The sequence below is a fragment of the Stigmatopora argus genome, chromosome 11 (genome assembly GCF_051989625.1).
Source record: "Stigmatopora argus isolate UIUO_Sarg chromosome 11, RoL_Sarg_1.0, whole genome shotgun sequence".
Classification (NCBI taxonomy): domain Eukaryota; kingdom Metazoa; phylum Chordata; class Actinopteri; order Syngnathiformes; family Syngnathidae; genus Stigmatopora; species Stigmatopora argus.
In genome coordinates this window covers 11,917,085-11,941,525 of record NC_135397.1, presented here as the reverse complement: position 1 = coordinate 11,941,525, position 24,441 = coordinate 11,917,085, and the positions used below count along the sequence as shown (strand labels likewise).

The 24,441-nt window shown below is 39.0% G+C and overlaps 2 protein-coding genes across 3 annotated transcripts in view; one reads left to right on the top strand and one right to left on the bottom strand.

Annotated features, from left to right (window-relative positions):
• Positions 1-7,820, top strand: part of crtac1b (cartilage acidic protein 1b) — a 29,609-nt gene extending 21,789 nt beyond the window's left edge. The window contains exons 12-15 of one of the 2 annotated variants that reach the window (XM_077613282.1): positions 2,780-2,925; positions 3,038-3,080; positions 3,169-3,312; positions 4,072-7,820. In XM_077613282.1, coding sequence (XP_077469408.1) covers positions 2,780-2,925; positions 3,038-3,080; positions 3,169-3,312; positions 4,072-4,199 — 461 coding nt within the window. In that variant the 3' untranslated portion in view covers positions 4,200-7,820. The remainder of the gene's footprint in view (positions 1-2,779; positions 2,926-3,037; positions 3,081-3,168; positions 3,313-4,071) is intronic. The other variant, XM_077613283.1, reaches the window with a different exon arrangement.
• Positions 5,170-23,414, bottom strand: LOC144084657 (golgin subfamily A member 7-like). The gene is made up of 6 exons (XM_077613284.1): positions 23,268-23,414; positions 20,480-20,605; positions 19,684-19,836; positions 14,305-14,406; positions 13,390-14,032; positions 5,170-5,553 (listed from the first exon to the last, which is right to left on the bottom strand). The coding sequence occupies exons 1-5, from the start codon at positions 23,376-23,378 to the stop codon at positions 13,946-13,948; spliced, it is 579 nt and encodes a 192-aa protein (XP_077469410.1). The 5' UTR covers positions 23,379-23,414; the 3' UTR covers positions 5,170-5,553; positions 13,390-13,945.
• Between the last annotated feature and the right edge of the window lie 1,027 nt (positions 23,415-24,441).

Here is a 24,441-nt window from a genome sequence, read left to right as displayed (position 1 = left end):
AATAGAGATATGAGATGAGGAAATTTATCCTCAATTTATCTTTGTGCTACACAACTAATGTGCAAAAATGATATATTTTCCCACTTAGTTTAAATCACTCTCACCAATTATGTTGGGATAGCTTTGTAAACCATTAAAAATACATACACACTTGATGGCTACTCTGTATTGGCAGATCCTCAAAAAAATGCTTCCAACTTAGTAAAAAGAAAAGATCTCAAAAGATGAATAAATACATTTCACACTGTGCAAGTAAGACGGAATTGCTTAAATCCAGAAATCATTCTTATCTGTTACGATCATCTAAAAAATTACATGATAGGTCCCCATTTCCCGATCACACGATAGGATTGGGGACATCTCTACTTGTGACACAATCTATGACAAAAAACGATTGGAATAAAGCTTACATTTGAAGGAAAATGTGATTCATGTCACTACGAATTTGCAATGGCCACATGTACAACTACTTTTTTGTACAGAGTTTCTACATTGCTGCAACTGAGTATCATTTATTGGATGACCTCTGTAGCTCACGTGTAATTCACAGTAAATTAAAATGTAAACCTGGATTTTACAAGAAGCAATCAGATAATTATTAAAGCGGATGACATACTGATGACAGATGGTGAAAAATCGAATGAGCAGAATCAGAAAGTCAAATGCGCAATGTGTAAAGAATCAGGATGTTACCCTTAGCATGATTGGACACCCAGGAGAGAGTGAGGTATCTCTGGGTGGGATTGAGCGGGACAGGTGCTGCAGCTGGAGTCTAGCCTGTTTTGTGACAAACCGGTGGCCGGTTCGGCCCACCCATGTCCATGTCATCTCTCCAAGGCCTGCACTGGAAACACTGACGAACCACAAGAACAAACTTCTGGCACCATCTTGGCCCACAAGAGAATTGCACACTTGCTAAAGGCATCAGTCATTCACCACCTAGCAACCTCGGCGTAAAATATGGGCGCAAGTAAAGATGAAATATTTGCAGGCACACCTGCTGACTAGATTTTCATCTAACCAAATAATATGGGAGATAATATAGGGAAACTGGAAGAGGCTGGAGTAAGGAACCACCTAGCCGCATGGATCATCGACTTCCTCACTGACAGACCACAATATGTGAGACTCCAGGACTGTACGTCTGATGTGGTAGCTTGCAGCACGGGGGCCCCACAAGGCACAGTGCTCTCTCCACTCCTCTTCTCCCTCTACACATCGGACTTTAAACATAATACAGACACCTGCCACCTCCAGAAGTTCTCTGACGACACCGCTATTGTTGGACGAGTGACGGACGGGAACGACCTGGAGTACAGGGGAGTCATCACAGCCTTTGTTGACTGGTGTAGGCAAAACCACCTCTACATCAACACCAGTAAGACAAAGGAAATGGTCGTCGATTTTCGGAGGAATCCTCAACAGACCACTCAGGTGAACATCCAGGGTACAGACATTGAAATCGTGGAGAATTTTAAGTACCTGGGTGTTCACCTCAACAACAAACTAGACTGGTCCACAAACACAGATGCCCTGTACAAGAGGGGCCAGAGCCGCCTCTACCTACTGAGGAGTCTACGGTCCTTTGGAGTGTGCAGGACACTGCTGAGGACTTTCTACGACACTGTGGTGGCCTCTGCAGTGTTTTATGCAGTGCTTTGTTGGGGATCCGGGAGCACGGAGAGGGACAGGAACAGGCTGAATAAGCTGGTCAGGAGGGCCAGCTCTGTTCTGGGCTGTCCTTTGGACTCTGTGGAGGAAGTGGGAGAGCGGAGGATGCTGACCAGGATGATGTCCATCATGGACAGCACCTCCCACCCCCTGCATGAGTCTGTGGAGTCCCTCCGAAGCTCCTTTAGCAATAGACTGCGGCACCCTCATTGCAGGAAGGAGCGCTTCCGCAGATCCTTCCTCCCATCAGCTGTCAGGCTCTTTAACAAAAAAATGGCTTTGTGTTAAGACCTACCGTATGCATGCATGTACATTTATGTGTATGTATGTATGTATATATGTCCTAAGCAACACGCTTATTTGATTATATATTTATTCATGTATTTATTTCTTGACCTACTTATTACCTATCTATTACCTATCTATTTATGTCTAAAATGCCTTTCCTATTCCTGCATCCTCACCCTCTTGCCACTGGAACAACGAAATTTCCCGAATACGGGATGAATAAAGTTATCCAATCCAATCCAATCCAATCCAATATGTTTAAACCACAAATGGCACATGAATTGAGGCTCTTGCTAAATGGGATGTCCCGCTGTTCAAATGAGGTTACTTAAGGAGACACAATACAGTATAGAGCAAAAATCAGTCAATAATGAAAGAATAATAGCCACAGTCTCATTCAGTTTCAGTAGGGAAGCTTTTGTTTGAATATTTATGTGCAAGTACAGTTTAATAGTCTCATAAAACAGTTTGACATATGAGCAAGTAGTAGTTATTGAAGCATACAACATACTTTGGTCTAATGGCCTTTTCAAGTCATTCAAACATGAAAAAAGAATATCATACAACTATTTGTGAACATTGAACGTTTTTAAAAATGATTCCCATTCTAATACAACAGCTGAACAAATAGTGAATCCTCCATTTAATCATGTATTTTTATTGACTTTAAAACTATTTAAAAATCTATTTTCATCATATTAGCATCACTCCAATTAGCTCCTAACTTTAATTGTTTCATATCCACTTTTAGAAGCTATGCAATGTACGTTATGACTGCGCTATTACAATAACATTGTTTTATTTTATGCTTTTGTCTAAGGAAAAGACATGGCCACAAATGTGGAAGTGTACTGGCCAGATGGTGTCTCAGTTGCCCGACCCTTGGAACCAACAGAGATCAATTCTGTGCTGGAGATACACTATCCAAGAGATGATTATGAGGTCACTCCCACTGTGGAAATAGAGGTACAATGCTCCCTTATGATCAATCACATCAAGTCCCACACATTTGGAGCATAAAAACACATTCCATCTCTGTTTTTCAAGACTCCAGGGTAACACAGGCTTTCTCTTGCAGTGTGGTCCTGGCTTTACACTGAATGAAAATGGCCGCTGCATCGGTGAGTTAAATTTTACACATGGTTTTGATAGCCTTGTGTTGGAATCAAGTTTGGGGTCTTTCCTTCCCCTTTTCCCACTAAACTTCAGATAAAGATGAGTGTACCCAGTTCCCTTCTGTGTGTCCCTCTGATCGCCCCATGTGCACCAACACCTATGGCAGCTTTAAATGTCGTGCCAGGAGAAGATGCAACCAGGGCTTTGTGCCCAATGATGATGGGTCTGCATGTGTGGGTGAGTGGCTACGTGGAAGTTGGGAAGTGACCAAGGTGAAAGTGACTTTTCAAAGTAATAATACATTTTGATTTAGTAGTAATAATAATTTGATACAGAATTAGTTCATATGGACCTGTGAAAAAGCAAATCATTTTCTACCACTGAAATGAATTTGTACAGCCAATGAGAAGGGGCATCTATCCAAAAGCTCTACTTTATTTTCACTAGCCAAAGAATGCACAATGAGAGGTAAAAAAAATAATGATCGCATTTTGGGTGGGGCAGTTTTTATATTAAAGTAATAGTAAAAATAGAGAACAACTGAAAAAAATAGGCACCTGTTATTGTAACATATGTACAGTTTATTGTATAAATATAGCCTAAAAAACACAATGTAAGCTGTTGGGGGTCAGAGTCAAAAAAAGAAAAGACATATAAATTGGAGACCCAGCCAATCTATGAAAAAAAGTGTGATTTATAGTCCAGAAAACACAGGACTTGTTTCACTCTTAAATACAAGTAGTACTCCTTTTTGTACTTGTTTTAAAAAAGTTAGCTGTGGCTGCCATGTGTAAAACTAATCCAAAACCAGCCAGAGAATGAATTGAAATCCAGTTCAGAGGTTCCACTGTACTGGCTTGGACTCAAGGTTTCATGCTGCTAACATCTCCAACCTGGTCCAATTCCTTCACCCTATTACTAATCCTCTTTTCCTGTGTGATTCTGTTACCAGACATTAAGGCAAAGATTTGGGCCAATGTCTTTTTCTCTCTACAGCCCAGGTCGCTTACTTTGGGAAGACGCGGTCCGCTGCGGAATGCACATGGTCAGCTATTTCTCTCTGGCTATCACCCATCAGCGTGCTTCCTTTCATCTTCAACTACATCCAGAGTAGACTACAGTAGGCACCTTCTTTCTCCATTATAATAAGGATGTACAGAAACTCAACGAAAATATTGAATCCTCCTTTTCTTCTATCCTAAAAGAAACTAATGATCTGTGATATCAGTCATGATTTTCACTATGCATCACTTTTGGGGCTTGACAGAAACTTGCAGGGAGCATGCTAGAACAGCGTAGCCCTCTTTTCATCTCTTCATATTTTTCTCTTTTATTTTTGTGTCTAATAAATGATCTGAAATGAGTCCAAGTCAACAGTGCTAGCTGAAGAGAATAAAATATCAAACTGACCAGCTTCACCAGCCCCATTCATTAGGGACACGTTGAAGCTGCCGTCTGTACATGCACAATGCCATTTTCATTCTGCATTTAAGGAGCACCACGTTTCCAAGCTACAAACCGTGTGTGTGTGTGTGTGGAGCTTTGCGTGTGAGTGTACAAGGGAACATATGCCATACCATCTGTCAGCAGTGATTGGTTACATTTCGTTAAGTAATAATGATTCTACACCACAGCAAAGAACATGAAAATTATCCTTTTTAGTGAAGGCATGGGGTTTCATTTTATTTACGGGAATCCACATGACCTCACAAATTATATATATCTATAAAAATGCTAAGCAAAATTATATTTCATTCGTCAAAATAAATGTAATTCCATGCACTTCATGTGCCCAGAATACAAAGCAAAGCAAATAAAAACATATGCAATTTAATCCATAACATTGCATTTTTTTCCTTTAAATCAAAAATTATTTTTCATATACATATAGACTTACAACTCTGGGGTCCTGGGTTCGAATCCAGGTCACGGCCACCCGTGTGGAGTTTGCATTTACTCCCCAGGCCTGCGTGGGTTTCCTCCGGGTACTCCGGTTTCCTCCCACATTCCAAAAACATGCACGGTAGGCTGATTGGACACTCTAAATTGCCCCTAGGTATGGGTGTGAGTGTGAATGGTCTCCTTGTACCCTGCGATCGGCTGGCCACCGATGAGATATACATATAGATTGGTTAGCATGTGAAAGTTTGTGTTTGGGCATATTTGTTTTATTAAACTTACTTATGCATTACAAATATACATTTGGCTCCATTTAGAATAGTCTGACAATCAGTTAAAATACGTTCCCATCAATGTATGCTAACTTAATTTTACTTGCTTTCTTATTCTTAATGAACACAGTGCCCGTTTTAGAGCATTTAAGTTTAAGGGGAAAATCCATTTTTATTAAGCAACATGATATTCTCAAAATAAAGTATCCTTCTTTGGAATCAAATCAAACCAAAATGACCATTTAACTTCACCGAGGGGAAGGTCATGATGACAGCAGTGAAATCTTTCTCTTTTAAAATGATTTCCCTTCTCTACAGAAGTTCTGAGCCTTCAACATTCATGTAATTTGACCTAAAACTAAGCATCTTGCTCATACAAATCTTTTCCTACTGATTAGATGAATATTTAAGAAATAAAGGTCAATGGGCTATTAGCACACAGAAACCTATTTTGATAGGTTAAATCATTGAAATTCAAAGTGACAATACCAATACTTCCAAAGGTGCATAAAAAATCGATTATGTGATAAATCGCAGTATTCTATAGCATTTTGGTGGAAAAAACAGATAGAAATTGACACAAAATTTAGAACGTCTTAGTACCTAAGAGAAGGTTGCTAAAAGTATTTAATGAATAAGCACAGTCACAAACTCCGCTTCATACTGTAGCTGCGTGATCCTTAAAAGAGTTAAAGAACTATTTTGGCCTGAGCTATGACCAAAACATTAAGCATCTGACAGCGTGCTCACTATAATTTCCAAGCGATTCTCCGGAGATGAATTCTCTTTGGAACGCTCAACTGCACGCTCATCTACTTTTGACTGCCTTTAACCAACATCAAAGAATTCCATCATCTGCTTTTGGCCGAGAATGCAGCAAAGTCCTTCAGGATCGGGTGTGAGTTTGCCTTAATCGTGGGCGTCCAAAATATTTGTACGAACTTCTGTCAAAAACTCCAACCCTTTTATTTGCACTCACAGTGCTGAGCACAGTGATATCAATATCTGCGTTAACAACCTGGACCACATTACTTCTAAAATTAAATAACTATATGAAAAAGAATATTTTTCACAGCAACTAAATGACATTGCAATCGTTCAAGTTCCAAGCGGAGAATTCTGTTGAAAGCTACATTTGGGTTATACTGTCTTTGTAAGCCAAACAAATGTAAGAGACCATTCACATCGAGCCAATGCATACAAGATTATTTTTCTCTATGTTTTGCTTTTTGAGCAACTGAAAATACTGACGGTTTTAAATTGCTGTTTGTATTTAAGTAGGCGTACTGTTGCAAAAAAAATCTCTTCTCTCCAATCTCCACTAGTAGAGAAAAGATGTTGCCGGTCTCAAATAGAGAAGGGTTATTGACTTGCGTTTGGCTGTCCAAATGTCCTTTCCTTGTCCCGCTGGACAAGGCCAGTTTTTACATGCCATCTGTTTTTTTTTTTTCTTGTTCAGTCTGTCTCCTTCCTGCTATGACATTGTTAAACGATATGAGATTTGTAAAGAATTGCTAATTATGAAATTACTATGTTGTCCCTCTTCCCAATTTTTAAAAGTTGTTATTTACCAACAATTATAAATCAATTGGCCAATCCAACCAGAGACCCTGAAGACTGTGTATCATCTGAAATGGCCAAGTGTCCTCTTTTTAGGAAATCTGGAATTGGTCACCATTGTTTGTATGTTATTTAATATTAGTCTTTCACTACAAAGAAATGACAAGGGGAAACGTTAACAACCAAAGTGCAGTTGATAAGTACGGTAACCTATTTTATATTTTGTATTTGTTTTTTTTTTCTTTATAATTATTGAATCAATATTTACCATTAATTGTGCAGTGACTATCGTATGTCTGTAGGTCAACTCACTTGTCTTCTTATTTCTTTATCTTATGCGTGTGCCAAGGTGAGCAATCATTTTAGTTGAATAAGACAATACAATAATGAGCAACATTTCACTCATTTCCTCCCTTGATAATTCCATTAACAAAAACATGACAAGGGCCATTCGCTGTCAGAAGCCATCAGAGGATTGGTCAATGTGTGAGCTAATTCTCAAGAAAAATAAATGGAAAAAAAATACTGTGACAGATCCTCTGCTGGAATACTTTAGAATTATCTGGAAGAAGTATTACTACATTGTTTTTGGAAAGAGTGGAAGTATACATGATGACCGAACGACACCAATGAATATAATAACAGAAAACTATGATGAAGTTTGACTTGAGAGGAAATTCAGCCTGGAAAAATTGTGTTTTTAATAATGCCCTGCAGATTCTTCATCTCTATTTAGAATACTTGGCATGTGTGTACCTCTTATGTGTGCCCGAATGATGAAGCAACCTACTTATTATTTAATTTGCAAAGGGAAGCAACACTAGAATGTTGGAAACATTCTGCTTTTAATCATAAATCATTCGATTTCCTGCAAGCACACAGTCAACATTCCACTTTAGCGCCAAGAGAGCAGCTATGTAGGCTGAGATGCAGTATGTTGCATATTTTGTCCTAAAAGAGAAGTGGATTTGTTAAAGAATAAATTGTGAAATAACCCAGAACTTGTGTGGTGTTTATTTTGCATTCACAGCTGCAGTCATGGAATTATGTTCATTTTAAAATGAGCATGGGCCCATAAAATCTACCGTAGGAAGTACTGTAACATGTTCCCCTTTTCGGGTTGCAACAAGTTCTTTATTTCAATTCATAACTCAATTAAATGTCTCAGTGAAACGTAAATCTTCATATGTAATTATTTTTCAATTTTTACTTTAAAGTGTATCCATCCATTTGTGAGCAGATCTGTTACCTTATCAAAAAAAGGAAGTTCAAATGGTTGTGGGGGTGAAACCGTTCTGTATTTCCAATTCACTTGAAAATTTAATTAGAGTGTTCATTTGTATGTGAATGCTGTCATTTATCACATTTGCCTGATCTAATAAGCATGATTAAAGCCATTCATATGAGTGATAAGCAGCAGCAGAATTATCACTGACTGTCGAGTTAACAGCTGTAATTACAGACCATTTTCATCATATTACGACAGAGTTAGTAAGAATAATATAAAGAGCTACATTCATTGCAGTATTTTTTAAATGAAATTTTAAGCAGATCTTAACACAATACCATCTGTGTCACTTAAAAGCCAGGTAGTTAGTGGTGCTCGGCTTAAAGAGGAAACCCACATTTATATTTTTTTATTTCATTTTTTAATGGGAGGGGAGTTAACATAGGAACTGTCAATCAGGTTGAGGTTAAATATTCAGAGGAAATTCATGCCAGTGCTAACAGGCGAAGCATGGGAAATTTTGCCAAAAAGTACAATAAACAGAAGTGCTCAGACTGAACCTTTGGGTTTCACCTGGGTGTGGTTTGTACTTTGGGATTCATAATAATAATGACTACAGTCTTTTAAATTGTTTATGCTCTCAAGCTAGATATTATTTGACATTATTCTTATCAGTCATTTGCATTAAGGTGCAAATTCTAGTGAACTGGTGCTACAAGGTTGGAAAAAAAACATTTGCATTTGTGACCGAGCTTTTGTCAGGCAAATGACAAAAATAAATAAACAATTTTTTTATGTGTGTGTGTGTGAGGGGGATGGGGGGTTGAGATGTGCTCCGGTAATCAGATCACACAACCCTATTTTGCATGGGTACATTTGACACTAAAATGCATCATGGCATAAAGCTAAAGTTTACAAGCACTGTAAAGGCAACTTTTGTTGAGGGAGTTACAAAAATTCTACAGTTTCCTCCCATTTCCTTCCACACAGGCGCCGTCCTGCCTCAGATAACTCTTAAACCATGAATTTGCCAGGTTGTCTTCGTCATTTCTAATGCTGCTTTTGACAGCAAAATTTTCACCATGACCTAGGTTTGGATTTAGATAAAGTACATGCCTCAGTTAAGACAAACATTGAGACTTGCCAGATTGAAATTTCTCTAAATTTCCAGTCTTTCAGACGGTTGCACTTGGGTAAAGTGGCTATGGAACACGTATTTCCGTGTGATTACAGACATAGATGAGTTTGGAAAGTGTAGTCTTGTTTTTATTTTCCGATTCCAGGTGCAGCCAAGGAGTGACTGCACGTTTGAGGCGTTAAATGCAAAAGCACAATGGTACACTTCATTATGAGCATGTACTGCCTTTGCCAAGGTACACTGCCATTCTTAATCATCTTCGAACACCACGGCAGTATGGTCCACTTCCTGGTTGTTCAAATAACAGCTCAACCAATCCATACCCAAGATTTTATTTTTGTCTTCCACACAAATAGTGTAAGAGACGGCCTATATTTCATATAATAAGGGAATAGTAAAGACTTTTGTGAAAGGAGGGAGCAATGTTCATCAAAAGTTTGAGGAAATTGAAGAGTTGGACATAGTATCGTTAGAGCAATAAACAAGAATTAAATAAATACTGTGCCAAGAAAAAAAATACACTCAGGCAGGTGTGGAAATCTCAGCATGTCATCATTGGCTTTATGAACAAACTTTAACCAATGAGGCTTCTTCTAAAACAAGCTGCCGACATTCAACTGATTACATTTTTAAGACACCAGATAGTGAAAATGCATCCTCTTCATCGCTTGAAATGAAAACCTGCAGCCACTGCGGCGCTGGAGATTAGTTTATAATGTGATCACAATTTAGGAATATTTATATATTATTTTTCTGACTTGTATTGAATCTGGCTGCAATTGGTTGGGAGCCGATTTAGGGTGTCCTCCACCTTCCGCCAATAGTCAGCTGGGATCGGCTCCAGCACCCCCGCTATCATTGTGAGGATAAGTGGCTGGGAATATGAATGAATTGAATCCGGATCCAGTAATTTACAAACATTTGTATCTGATAATATACTATTTCTGATAGTGCCAACTTCTTACATACTAGAGCAATTAACAATTAAAGAGCCAGATGTTGCAATCAAGATGGACAGCGAGATTACGGCATTATTTGATTAGTAGGCGAAATTTCTTCCACTCACTGAGAGTAAATGGTTGGAGCTCAAACCACAAAACCCAACTTTCTAGTCACTGTTATGTGGTAATGTGTATGTGTATATGTCCATCCTGGACCTCAAATGACCACAAAGTGCATTCATTTTGGATAAAGACCATCAGCTTCACAGTTCAGTTTCATCAGTTTAGTCTCTTGACAATTAAATTGACAAAAAGTGCAAAATATATTTAATAACACACCAGTTTAAACAGAAGAGAAAATGCTGTATTTTTTCTCTCTTTAGTTAAATCATGCATCCCAACTCATCAATTCATTCTTTTTGCCTGAGTCAGCATTTTCGTATTTCTCCATAGACTTTCAACACCTCAGTGTTTAGAACTTTAAAAAGAAATTTTAAAAAATCCTCTGAATAGAGAGTAAAATATGCATTATTCATATACAGTAGTGTACATGATGACCTAATGGTGTCTCTTAAGCGCACTATGTACAAAGATAAACATGTGGGAATGTACATATACGTGGACTATACATCATTACTTGACACGCAGGTGTTATGCTTGTTTTGGCCCAGAGGTTAATGGAGAGTGTGATAAAGAGAACTTCTCTGCTGCATTACAACACATTCACGTCCGAAATAATCTCCACTTTCTTGTCTTCATTAATCAGAAGTCACTGTGCTGAAAACCTCGAACCACATATCAGCTCACAGTATATCTCATCGTTGACACATTTTCACCCACTATGCACTTTTTTCTGTGTATATTTTGGAAGGCATATTATCTACACACTCATGGCGTGTAGTATCTTCATTAAAAAACTTACTGCCTGTCTACGAATTGCAGTTTGGAGTATATTTAGTGTTGTATTGACTACCTGGATCACTATTACTATATATGATATTTCTATAATATTTATATAATACCTTTGTATATTATATAATACACATTTGTATATGTTAAACACATCAATCATATATTCTTGAGGAAGACAGCCCATATTGCAATAGAGAGCCACAGCAAAATAAATATTAAATGACGACAGAATAAATGTTATTTGGGCTACTTTTCATTTTCTGAACTGCTTTATCCTCATTAGGGTTGCGGGGGGTGCTGGAGCCTATCCCAGCTGACTCCGGGCCAAAGGCAGGGGACACCCTGAATCAGTGGCCAGCCAATCGCAGGGCACAAGGAGACGGACAACCATGCACACTCACACCCATACCTCGGGGCAATTTTGAGTGTCCAATCGGCCTACCATGCATGTTTTTGGAAAAAGTGGGAGGAAACCCACGCAGATTTGAACCGGGCCGCTATTTGGGCTACTTGTGGTCTGAATTTTTTGGGGGGGAGTAAATGAGTATGTTCTGTAATATGTTTGTTCAGTGTATAGAAAATGTTAGAGGTAGTATGGAACATTAACAGTTGATATCACATGAAGCTATTTCAATATACTGTCAAGATTCTCATTTTACCGGTTGCAGAATGAATGATCGTAAAAAATCCATATAAAAAATACATTATATACACACCTACAAGCATACATTTTCTGCACAGCCTAAGGAGGAGGCCATGGTAAGTTGCCCATATTCACATGAATGCTCCCTGTTCTTTTTAAATACATCTTTCAGAGAGCTGTTTTGTTGCTTATTGGCAATAAATAGTTTTTTAAAAAAAAGTCTCAGTCCATCAGCACCAGATTAGGGTACCACGCATCCACTGCGAAACATGATGACAACAAATCTGAGGAGGTTGCACACGTCCACAACATGACCTTTCAGGATTTGTTGTATTGAGTTTAGTGAATTACAGGAGCTGTTTAGAGAGATAGAGCCATACACACTCTTCACACAAAGATGAGCACAAGAAAAAAAAAACATGAAAAAGGTGGGAAAAGAGATGTATTAAGACGGTAATCCAGAGTGTGCTTTGAGAAATATACAATTCCATCTAATTGATCTGAAAATCTTGCATTTATTTATTAGGAATAACAATCGTCTGCTTATCTTTGCCACTAATACTAATAGTTCAGTTACAGTACATTGTTTCAGACAGAGGTTAGGTTAGGTTAGGCATAGATTGAACAAACTAACTCTGTCGCCATGTACGTATACAACAGGAAAATAGCTTCTTTAAATAAGCAGGCCCGGATTTGATAGCTCAAGTAAATGAAATAATAAGTAGATTGAGAGGAGATCAACATTAAAGCAGAATGTACATATTTTGGGGAGATTTCCCATCTAATTTATGTGTCTTGGCATTAAAACGGTTAGGAAGCACTGAAGTATACATTATATGGAAGAAAATAGTTGTGTCAAGCAAACTCTAGGGAGCGCTAGAACGGTGCTTACAGCAGTACAAAACACAAATGACACTCTAAATCTTGTCACTTTTCTGCAAAAGTGAAGAAACAGGCAAGTCATTAACGACATATATGTATTAAATTTGATTTTTTTAGATTAGTTATATTCACATCTGTCTGACTCTTATTCCCTAATTTCATGTCAATGTATTTATTTTATTGCAAGCAGTCTTGCAGAGTCTATATTGAACCTCAGTGAATACTGTGGCCCAGCTCGTTTAAAATGTCTGCCAAATTGTGTGTGTATTAACTAATGGCTGATTTGCGGACAAAAAAATGTCCATGTCTTTATTCTGTTGTCTCTTGGAGAACATTTGCAATATTTTGGTTTGCGAGGGAATAGGAGTTGCAGCTGTGTTGTAGGGTGGGAATTTTAACTTGAGTTCCAACATTATAGTATTAGCCAAGAAAATACAAAAATACCCCGATGAATAAGGCTAATGTTACAAAGAATATATTTAGCACCAGAAAGTTTATCTATATCCATCACTGAAATGTGAATAAAATGCTTGCATAGACAGATTTATAACTAAATATATAAATATGATCTCATATATATTAGCCTGCATGAAGTGAAATGATGGGTTATAAAAATCATCATTTTCATATCTTAATCAGAATTTAACAGAAATTATATTTTAATGTAAATTTGCCCACTGCATTTTGAAACCAGTATTTCAGCACTAAGCAGTACATTTGTTGCCCTCTTCCTGCCCAGATTGTACAGCTGGCGTTATTTAAAGTGGCACTAAAGTAAAATTTAAGATCACCTAGGGGTAGGTCAAGATGACAGCAGTGAAATTTTTCTCTTTTAAAACCTTCTCTACAGAAGTTCTGAGCTTCTAAAACTAAAATCCTGAACCAGACGAGGAGGTCACCAAACTGGCATACCTGGGAAGCACATAACTAATCTCAGGCTCTGAAAATCTATTGGACCCAACCAGTTACAGTTGAAAACATGTCTGCAAAGAGCGAGTGGTAATTTTCCTCTATTCAATAAGTGAATGGCTGCACCACCATATATATCCTGCCTCTTAACCTTCAGTCACTTAGGTGTTATGACAGAATGTAATCAGGTTTAAGCCCGCTAAATCAGCAATAACTTTTAGATGGACTCATGGGAAATGAAAGGAATAGTCAGAATCAGAAAAATGGTAAGTAGATATAGAAGATGGTGTTGGCACTGAATTGTAAACATGATCTGGCATTCATCTCACTCGGTGTGCATTCCTCCTGTTACCGAGATGTATTGTTATTGGTCTCAGCATGAATCCCCTCTCAGAATCGAGTGCTCTCGTGTTTTAGCATGCGGATGTTAGCAAGTGTCCCGATTCCCCTAGTTTGGTACCCATAAACCTGGCGCTGGCCCTCCAGTCATCGTGTTCCGCCACCTGTCGACAACGTGCTGCTGCTGGGGCTTGAGCTGCCTGAGCCGCGGTCCTCGAACAAGCTTATCTCCAGCTACAAAAAGGAGATTAAGGAAGGAATTCTGCACAACATGCTTGAATTTGCCACACTTTTGTCACATTAAAGCAGAAGCAATGTATTAGGTTTATTGTTCTTGGGTAAATTTTGTGAATTATGATTTCCAGTTTTGATATGGGTGAAATCTAATCTCATCTTGAGTTTCAAATGTTTTTTTAAATGCTTTGTTTCAAATTTCAGTAACTCAATGTGCTATTGCTCTTTGAATGGCAGGAGGAAAAAGAGGCACCGGGCTCCCAGAAGGATACGACTCGCATTCCCCTTTCGATGGGGTCGGTGATCAGCAGCCCTCGTGGAGCATAGATTTTCTCATTCTGATCCTGGATGTAGCTAGTTATCTTCCTCAAAACCTGAAATTCAACATGGGAATATATCAGATAACAACTTTGAATGAATAAAACATGAATGCTCTCCCAAATATCAGCATTACCAAACATTTTTTTTGCCACCACTGTAATTATTTCTGTGCATTCATGGTTCCTTGAATACAAAGCAGTATGTTGAAATCCCTACAAAACATAGTTCATCTCTCAACCGCCTTTGGATCGCAAATCAAAGCATGTTTATTGTGGAAAGCAGAGCAGAACAAATTTTGCCACATATCCACAGGATTTGTGTTGACTGATGTCCAGTCATGCTGGAAGGACAGCTATTAGATTTAAGTGGCATAATTAGGGCAGCTTATTGAGCATGGGCTATGTGCCTCTGCGGACAACATCAATGCTGATATGCCACGCATCCCCTGGAAAGAGTCTAAGTGGGTCTGACAGCTGAACTCCTCTCCACTGGGCCTTGCAGCCACAAAGAAAGCTGTCAACACTGCTGTAAAAGGCCACTACCATCATTTGCTCATCTGTGTACAGAGGGAGAATAGTAGGAAATATGTCCATCAGGTTTTTGACTTCACCTTATCCTAATCAGCTGTGATTGACTGGCAACCAGTTCAGGTGTAGCCCCGTGTGCGGTCGATTGGTCGCCGGTCTTTTGGTCGCCGGTCTTTTGGTCGCCGTCTTTTGGTCGTCGGTCTTTTGGTCGTTGGTCTTTTGGTCGCGGTCTTTTGGTCGCCCGGACAGCGACAACGGGCGACCAAAAGACCGGCAACAAAACAAGGTAAAACAACACGGTCTATGCATCAATAAAAGCCAACAATGGCCATGAGCAGTTTCACTGAGCCGACGTATGAGTGTATAAGAGTTTACATGAGTTGTCCCCTTAGGAAGGTACATCAGCCAGGGTCTTAACAGGTTCTCCAACAAAAAACAATAAAAGTCCGGGAAATTTGGAGCTTTTCTATAGCCTAATAATTAATAGGGCATTAAGTATGACTAAATAGTAATTCGCAGTTTGTATTTAGGTAATTTGAGCAACGAATTAAATGGTAATTATCAATAACCTTCCGGGCGACCAAAAGACCGGCGACCAAAAGATCGGCGACCAAAAGACCGGCGACCAATCGACCGTGTACCGTGTAGCCCGCCTCCCGCAGGTAGGTAGCTGGAATATACTCCAGCATCCACCGCAACCCGATCAAGGATGAGCCGTTCACAAAATGAATGATCCATTTCTGAATACTTCTTTGGATAGATTATAATGAGGAGAACATGTTTTGTTACTTTGATGACTGGAGAAGAACATGAGGCAATGAAGAGGCAAATAATTTGTGGGACCAAAACCTAGAGTGAGAAAGGGCGAGACGATTTCAAGAAAGAAATTGTGGCAGTTAAAAACACTTACAATGCATACATGTATATATTTGCTGGGAAGCAACATTAATGGGAGCAGTTGTGCTGAAATGATGCTGCTTGGAATGAAGCAAAAAGGCACGAACCTCAGCAGCCACCAAATCTCACGAGGGTTTACTGGTTTAGCGAGGTTCATAAAGATAGGAAGGCCCGAGACAGGCAGTTCAAATCTTTCTTGGAACACCAAAGGAGCCACCGCAATAATTTAAAATCGGTATTACATGCTCGTACCCTCAGATCTTCATCAGGAATTCTGTATGGTAATTGTATACTCGAAATATTCCTTTTTTGGAGGGTAGACCAGAAGGCAGAGCAGTGATAAAAGCATGCATTAGTGTATCGGTCTTAGACAGCGAGACGGGGCTTTGTTCTATAATTGGTAAAAAAAATGTTCTAAATGCAAAATAAAGTGTGAGATCGGAGCCTAATGTACTGCCAAGAATTTCAGTTGTGATGAATAATTTAAGAATAGTGCTAGTGCTGGAAATTGAGGTAAAGAATATATCTCTCTAGAAATCAGAATAGATAACTGCTTTTTTCTGCTATCTAGGAATTCATTCATTCATCTTCCGTACTGGGTATCCTTGTAAAGGTTGCGGGGTTGGCTTGAGCCTATCCCATCCCACTTTGGGCGAGAGGCAGACTACACCCTAGATTGGTCGCCGTAGGGAACACAGAGGGACAAACAACTATTCACACTCACAATCATACGGCCATCAGCGGGAATAGAGCCCGCACCTGACCTGGCCGAAGTCAGGCTAGTGAACCACTACACTATAAGGCGGCCATCCAGGAATTGAGACCTAAAATGTAGTTAAATTGAGAGGACGAGGTAGCTATTATGTTAATTTCCACAACGTTAAATAAAAGTGTGTTGGAAGAGCGGAGTGGATCTCTCACTGACACATTTTCAGAAATAGAACTGAGCAAAATTACTTTATGGTTTAATTATGCACTAGATAGGTAATTGCTATTAATGAAAGTATTTAACATACTCATGTTAGAACTCTGTTGTTAAAAAACAAAAAATTACATTCCTGTAGAAATTTACTGTATGGTAGAGCCCATTGCTTATTTGAGTTGACCTGCAGCTCATTCCAGCATTGCATCAAGAGACTTGAGCCACAGAGGCTTTGCTGCAATCCTGATAAAGGCTCCTCGGAGATAGCAAAAACCTTCTACAGCTGCAGACACAGCTGTCCACATGTGCAATGAGCCCTCAAACCCAACGCAGAGACCAAACTGCAGTCATAAACATTTCTTCCTGTCTTTGGCAGCGAAGGATGACAGGAAAATGATGCTGATAAGGAAGAATTAAATTCTTTAGCCATAAAATTGAAGTGCATTTTTTATTTCCTATGTGAAAACTTTTAATAGATTGAGGAAACCCAAGGGGTACATGGAAAAATGTTCAGTTATAATAGCAGAGGAAGCATGATCCTTGTACAATTAAAGGTACTATAATGGTATGATATAAACCATTAAGGTAATAAACAAAATATAAAAGAAGATACTACAAAAGTCAAAACAAATTGGGAACTTTAATACACCAGCATGTGTGATGTATACTAATTTCTTGTGTGGCCTAACTAGTCATCAACCGTTAAGAAGTGCTTACTATTGCTTAGGTTTATAAATATATTTGTTTCTTTAATATCACTGCTGTCTTACACAAATTCCAGATTTCAAATAATCTGTACACATTCAATATATTAAAATGACGGTATTTTTATAGCCTATCAAAAAATACCATTAAGCCACTCGATGCTGTAATGCCGTGACCGGACGTTTGGTCGCCGGACTTTTGGTCGCCGGACTTTTGGTCGCCGGACGTTTGGTCGCCGGACGTTTGGTCTTCAAAACGTCCAGCGACCAAACGTCATTAAGTATGACAAAATAATAATTCACAGTTTGTATTTAGGGAATTTGAGCAACAATTTTAAATGGTAATTATCAATAACCTTCCGGGTGACCAAACGTCCGGCGACCAAAAGTCCGAGTACCCTGTAATGCAGGGGCGCTCACACATTTTTGCTCCAAGATCTACTTTTGAATGAGCCAACCACCTGCGATCCACTTAATTGTTATGGTTAGAATTCAGGGGTGAGCAAAGCGGTCCGGCAGCTTTTTGTTTCACATACACTTTAACCAACGGGGGTGTGCTGACACGAGAAGCACCTGACTGCAATCCACTGATTGCACTTCTAACATACCACATTTTTGGAAAGCTATTACTGAAGGTTTGTTCAAACTTTTTCACAGGCCACTGACAAAGCTCAGCAATTATGTAATGATATATCTCACATTAGGCTCTAACAATATGTATGGGAGCGGCAGGGAACGGGGGAGAAAATCCACTCTCGATTCAAATTAAAGCTTACTGCCGACATGCCAAATTTATAAGAGCCTAGCAAAGGAAGGAGGGGAGGGATCCAAATGTTATTGTCATGCAATCTACCAACAGTACCTTGGCGATCTACCAATAGTACCTTGGCAATCTACCAATAGTTCCTTGGCTATCTATCAATAGATCGCGATCCACGTAATGGGCAGGGGTCTGCTGTAGTGGTTCATTCACCTGACTTTGGTATAGCAGCATGAGATCCATTCCCACTTGGTGGTAGTGTGCTTTATGTTACAATTTCTTACAATAATATTAAAGAATCCTCTGCCTTTTTGGTTATTGGTGGGCAGCCTAGTAAGTTTTCAGTATGTAGGTTTGCAGATAATGGGTTAATTTATTTATTGTAAATACATTTTACAATTGATTTGATTTAGTAATAATTAGTCAACTACTTGAAAATAGTGAGTTTATATTCCAATTAAATAAAAATACAATGTTTTACATGTAACTTTTATTATTTTCCTCAACTACAAATGGTCTTGCCCATCTGTCGAAAAACAATGTTGTACTCATCAATGTTAAAAATGTTACTTAAAAAATATAGTGTTTACTATTAATACGGCGCAACATAGTCATGGGGTCCATGAAAAAAAAGCAACAGGCAAAATAATTCATGGACATATTATTTGTGTATGAAGGCAAAAAGGCGTAACACAACATGTTAAAAGCAATCAGTGTCCATTGAGGTTTGTGGACCACAAGCATCCGGGCAGTCGGGCGTACCTCTGATTCTGCTCACGCTTTCTCTAGTGCGTGAGGCCTCTTATCAAAGATCCACTTGGGTGGCTACACTTGTTGTCATCATCATTCAGTCGGCTTCATTTTGTCAACGAGTCAATAAAGTCACTCTCCAGTGAAGCCGATAGCATCTCCTCAACCAGCAGACAAAAGGCATGAAAGGAGCCTTGACCTGAGCCTTTCTGCATGGCTTAAACACAGCCATAAACAACTCTGTGCTGCGCCCAGTGCCTTCTGTTGATAAGGAAATGTTGATAAAAAGTGACAAAACCACGGAGGTGATTGATGTGGGTAGTCAAGATTGGCTCACCGAGGCATGCTGGGGCTTTGAGCAGCTGTAGTTTGAGCCTATAACAGCAGCAGGTGATCAAAGGCTGTACATGCGACTATCCTATCATCTGGCCTTTGTCGGGACGGACCTTGTGTGGCGTGCTGTGCTTTGCTCAGTTGCACGCAGGTGTGTGTGCGCACCTCACAGCAAGGTGTATTAAGCTATCACGCCATCAGATTGTAGCTGCTGTGTCTTTGACGCATGCGGGCGCAAACAACTGTGACCTCCAAGTGCGGGAGTGCATTCAAGCACGCAATTCAGTGAAAAGAAGGCCAACAAGTGTGCTTAACTTCAGCAGGTGGCCAGTGACTGCACTGAAATAATGTTATGTTAAAAAAAACGATAATTTTTATATGGTATACAGTCCACATACTGTATTCCGCCATCATCATTTCCTGTGGTGCTCACTAACCTTTTCGTAGCGTGTCTCCATGCATAGAAAGATGACATAGGCTGTGGCACAAGCCAAACATCCCTCCAGGTATGACTGGCCTCCAATCTTTTCAGCTTCGGCATAGAATGAGTTTAGGGTCTTGACCGTTTCCTCCAACAAAATCTTCTCGATCTACTTGGAAAGAAGACAAGTGCACGTGTCATGATGCAATGAGAAACAAATTACCAAATGAAAATGTGAAGCCTGTGAGCAGCTGATCGAGCACATTTAATGTGAAGTGAATCAGACATTTCCTATAGTGGGAAGGTTGAAGGGTAATTATTGTACTTGGCAGGGTTAGAGTATAATGGTGGTCATCAAACACACACAATGCTGATGTTGGAGCTTTTACAAGGAAAGAGTATATTTAGCAAAATTTTGACAATTTTCCCTGCAAAAGTGCTACCTTTGTTTTCATTGGGAAATTAAATAAGCACAACAATGAATCTAGTTTAGGAGCAGGTATGTGAATATATCCCAATAAATATGAATGCCATTGTTTAAAACAGTAACATCAGGTTTCCTTTAATAATAGAGTACATGCTAAGGTACTCAGAATTGTTGCCCCTCCAGACCCAACTTAGTTTTGGGATGATTGAGATTGCTGGTCATCAAGGTGCAAGCAGAGAAATAAGCAAGTTACTGAATGTGTGGTGCATTCCATTCATAATTATGTGAAGAGCATACATCAAAGCTTTTGAAAGTATTGTAGACATGGTTTCATTGAACACATCCCTGTTGTTTAATTATAGTTTAAAAATATATACATGCTCACCCGGCTGTCCAGTTCAGGTGGAAACTTGGTCTGGAAGCGGCAGACGGTACCCTCACTGTAGTCCCTCTGTATGAATACCTTCATTACCAATGAAGCACTGTGCTTCATCTCTTGGAGGCTGTGAAACTTCATAGGATGAGACAAACCCATTAAAAACTAATTTAAACCGCGTTGCTTGTCAGCTTTGACTCAGAAATACGTTGTCAGTCCTCTCAGCTCTTTTACAAGCACTTGGCCCAATTGCACTTAACAGCAACTCTCTTCTATTGAAAGCATGTTGAGACTTTAATGTCCAAACAGCCATTTGCTTTGAGAGAAAATGCTACAGTGAAGAAAGTGGGACACTATAAGGCCACACTATGTTGATCTAAATTACTCTACTCTAGAGAATATTACTATCTCCATAACATTGCAAATAACCCATCTTTATTCAATAGTGACAAAGTCTTCACGTCCTGCCATGCGTTTTGAAATGTATTGCTCTCTTTTATTGGCATGTGTAGTTTTAAAAGCCAGTAAATAGTACAGAATGCTTCTGCAAATTCTTCTAACTAGGACTAGAGAGTTTGATCACATTACTCCTATACAAGCTAATTTGCACTGGCTCTACATTTACTTACCTAGTACTTCTAAATTCTAAAATATCACATGGCTTGGCACCCTCCTACCCCTGGACTAGAATATACTGCCTTACTATGATTAAGACCTTTTCTTCATTTGCAGGTTTCTGCATCTATTTGTGTTCAACTCGTTCTCGCTGGATCACACCCATGACTACACTTTAGCCAAATGAGAAAAACGTTGAATTAGCTTATTGTAGTTCTTGTGTACTGCATGAATGAGAACTATGGAGATTTTTGTGACATTACACTCTGAATAAAAGCCACTATTTTGTTCTGGTAACACCTCAAAATCTTCAGAAAAAGTAATGTGGTTTCTAGATCTGCATGAGTTTTAAATATCTTAAAAAAAAGTCAATGAATAAATTACCCCCCTTGGCTGTCTGTACATAACACAGCTTGCTGCCCACCGCAATGAACAAGTTGCTCTATAAATAGATACACTTCGTGACACAGCGGCAACAAAATGGCATCAATTATCACGGGGAGCAAAGTGATATTTGAGCTCATTCCGCAAACTCATTTTTTAGACAGTTTGTTCATATTAACTAAATCCGTACTAAACTCTTTATTCAAGTGCATTAAATGTATAAATATTAACTGCAAGCAGGGTTTTTTTTTTCTTATACATTAAGTCAGCATTTTTATCAGTGTGTGCGTGAATATTTGTCCCTCTCCCTGTTCCCTATGATTGCCTGGCAACCAATTTAGGGTGTCCCTCACCGGCAGCACCCCCGCGGCCCATGTGAGGATAAGTGGTGCCAAAAATGAATACATTAATGAGTCGATTAAAGTAACAATCAGATCTTTGTTCTGTGATTGGCCAATCTGACCTTCACTACAAGGCTTGATTGTAAGAAAAATGTTGATACTTCTCTTGCATTGGATCTTACTATTTTTTTTTAAACCACTGTCAACAGTGCTTGTTATACTTTGTATATTTTCAATTAAATTATGGTTGTGGATTGAAGACTTTTAAACGTGGACTGCCTGGTTCAAGGTAAAAGGGAAAATATTTTATTTATGATCTTGATAAAATTAGAGAGATAAAAGTGGTGGAGACAGGAAGTAAAGTGTTTGACAGCACTGATGGACACTAACAACTACCATAAGCCATGGATAATTCATCGGTTAAAGCCATTTCTATTCTACCTGCTTGCACAGTGAGGCACAGTTGTTTTGGAGTGCACATGTACAATATTTATGAACTGGATTGAGTATCCATACTGGCTAGCATATCTCAAAGGCAGCAGCATGACTGTAAATTAATACACTACATTAGACCATATTCTAGGTCAAGTTAAATTATGCACCAGCAAACTGCATGCCCTGTGAAATCATTATTATGATAACTGAGGTGGCTATGCCTTTAGCTTGAAAAGGACATCATAAAGGTCATACACAAGAGCTGAGTTTTTTATTGGCTTGAAGCACAGACTGTGTGTACACACACTGGTCAATACATTAGGTACATCTGCACAATATGCATCTATAAACTCATTGCCTGCCAATGAAGGGGCAGACATCAAGTCAATTTTCAGTCATGGTGGTGGCTCACATTGAATGATAACTGTCAGCCCTCTCAGTCCAAATTGTTTGCCGTTATGACAGTGAAGGAATTATTATTTTTTATTTGCCATGTTTATTATTGGGGTTGTAGAACTGTGGAGCTGTACTTTTACCTGTTTCAAGATGTAATAAATATCTCTCCGTATGTGTGGGCTACTTCAACTGCAATAATAAGCACACTGTTGAATTGATACATTGTGTTACAATAATGAGGCTTGTCTTAGGAAAAACATTGTTTCTCTCAGCTTGTGCAAAATATTCAATGTCTCTGAATAGCATAAACAGCACAGCTACTCTGTGTTGTTGGAACTGCATTATTCATTATAACAGTGATTTAATGTGATCCTTTAATGTTTAATAGAATGGAGAACAGTGAGCTCGCCCCTGTCCATGGTGCTGACGACTCCTCGCCTCATCAGTACTCTTAATTACATTCTAGCACTTTAACTTAAGCAATAGCAACAGTTATAACTACCGCTCAAATTACACAAAACTAGGGAAATAAAGGGACATACAGTCATTATTAACAAAACATCAGCTCTGCAGAACCAGCCTAACATTAATGCACCAGGTGGAGAAGGAAAGAATGCATGTCTCACCTCTGCCATACTGCCGCGGTGCACAGAAAACGAGGATGCTGTGGATGCGTCCCGCATGGTAGGATGACGTGTGTCGGTGATGTTATCATGCGCTACGACGACGCGACTCATGGAGCCCGGTCAGAATGCAGTGAGGATGAGAGTGGGTGTGTGCATAAAGATGTGCACGTGTGAAGATGTGTGCATTTGTGTGTTTGGATTGCAGCGTGTTAGTCCTATCCTCGTCACAAAATCTGTTAATTGCAATCTCTAACTCTTTTTTATTTATTTCCTCTGTTCACATGAAGTAATTCAGTGTTAATAATGCATTTTTTACATCTTTTAGTTTTAGTTAGTTGTTTTTTAAGACAATGGTTGTTGGAATGTTTTAGTTTGCACTACTGGGATTTTCAATTTTTTAGACAAGGTTAGCAAAGAATGATCAAAATTGAATTGAAGTTATTCCCAGTCATTGGCAGGCATGATATTAGTTAGGTATTTCGTGTTCAAGGTAGTAAGGAGCTGGAGTCTTTCCCAACTTAGGGTGGAAGGACAGTTTTCTACACAAACCCTATATAGCCAAACATAGAAAAAGGACTGTGGAACATTCAGATAATGGTGGCCGTATTGGGTGGCCATAGTCTCCACAAATAATGTTACTGTCTACCCCACTGGCTACTGCTAGGATACTCTGGTCTTTAACAACCATACTTTTATTAGTCTGTGCACATTAGATCATTTGTAACATTAAAAACAAGACAATAAAGCAAAGTGCATCAGTACATTTTCCTTAAAGACACAGACAACATCTAATGAAAATAATCTTCACATACGAAACTATTGCTCATTGCATGTAGTAATACAAAAGTCAAATTTCTTAGACATATTATAACGGAGAAAGTAAGGATTGCAAACAAAAAAATGCCACCACTAACGAGTGTGGCCATTTTGTAATGTAATTTACATCAGCACACGTGTTAATCTGGTCACCAGGTAAAACGGAGAATCTGGGATACGCGTATTTGATTGGCTAAAATAGTCCAGCATTACTAAGATATCTCTCCGCACTACACACATACATTAGTTTTAAATGTTTCTTCCCCTGTCTTTATCATTGTTTTTGACTCAAACTGCAGCTTTGGTTTAGTTTTCAGATTTGCTCCGAGCATTTTTCCCAAAACGAGCTGCTTCTGTT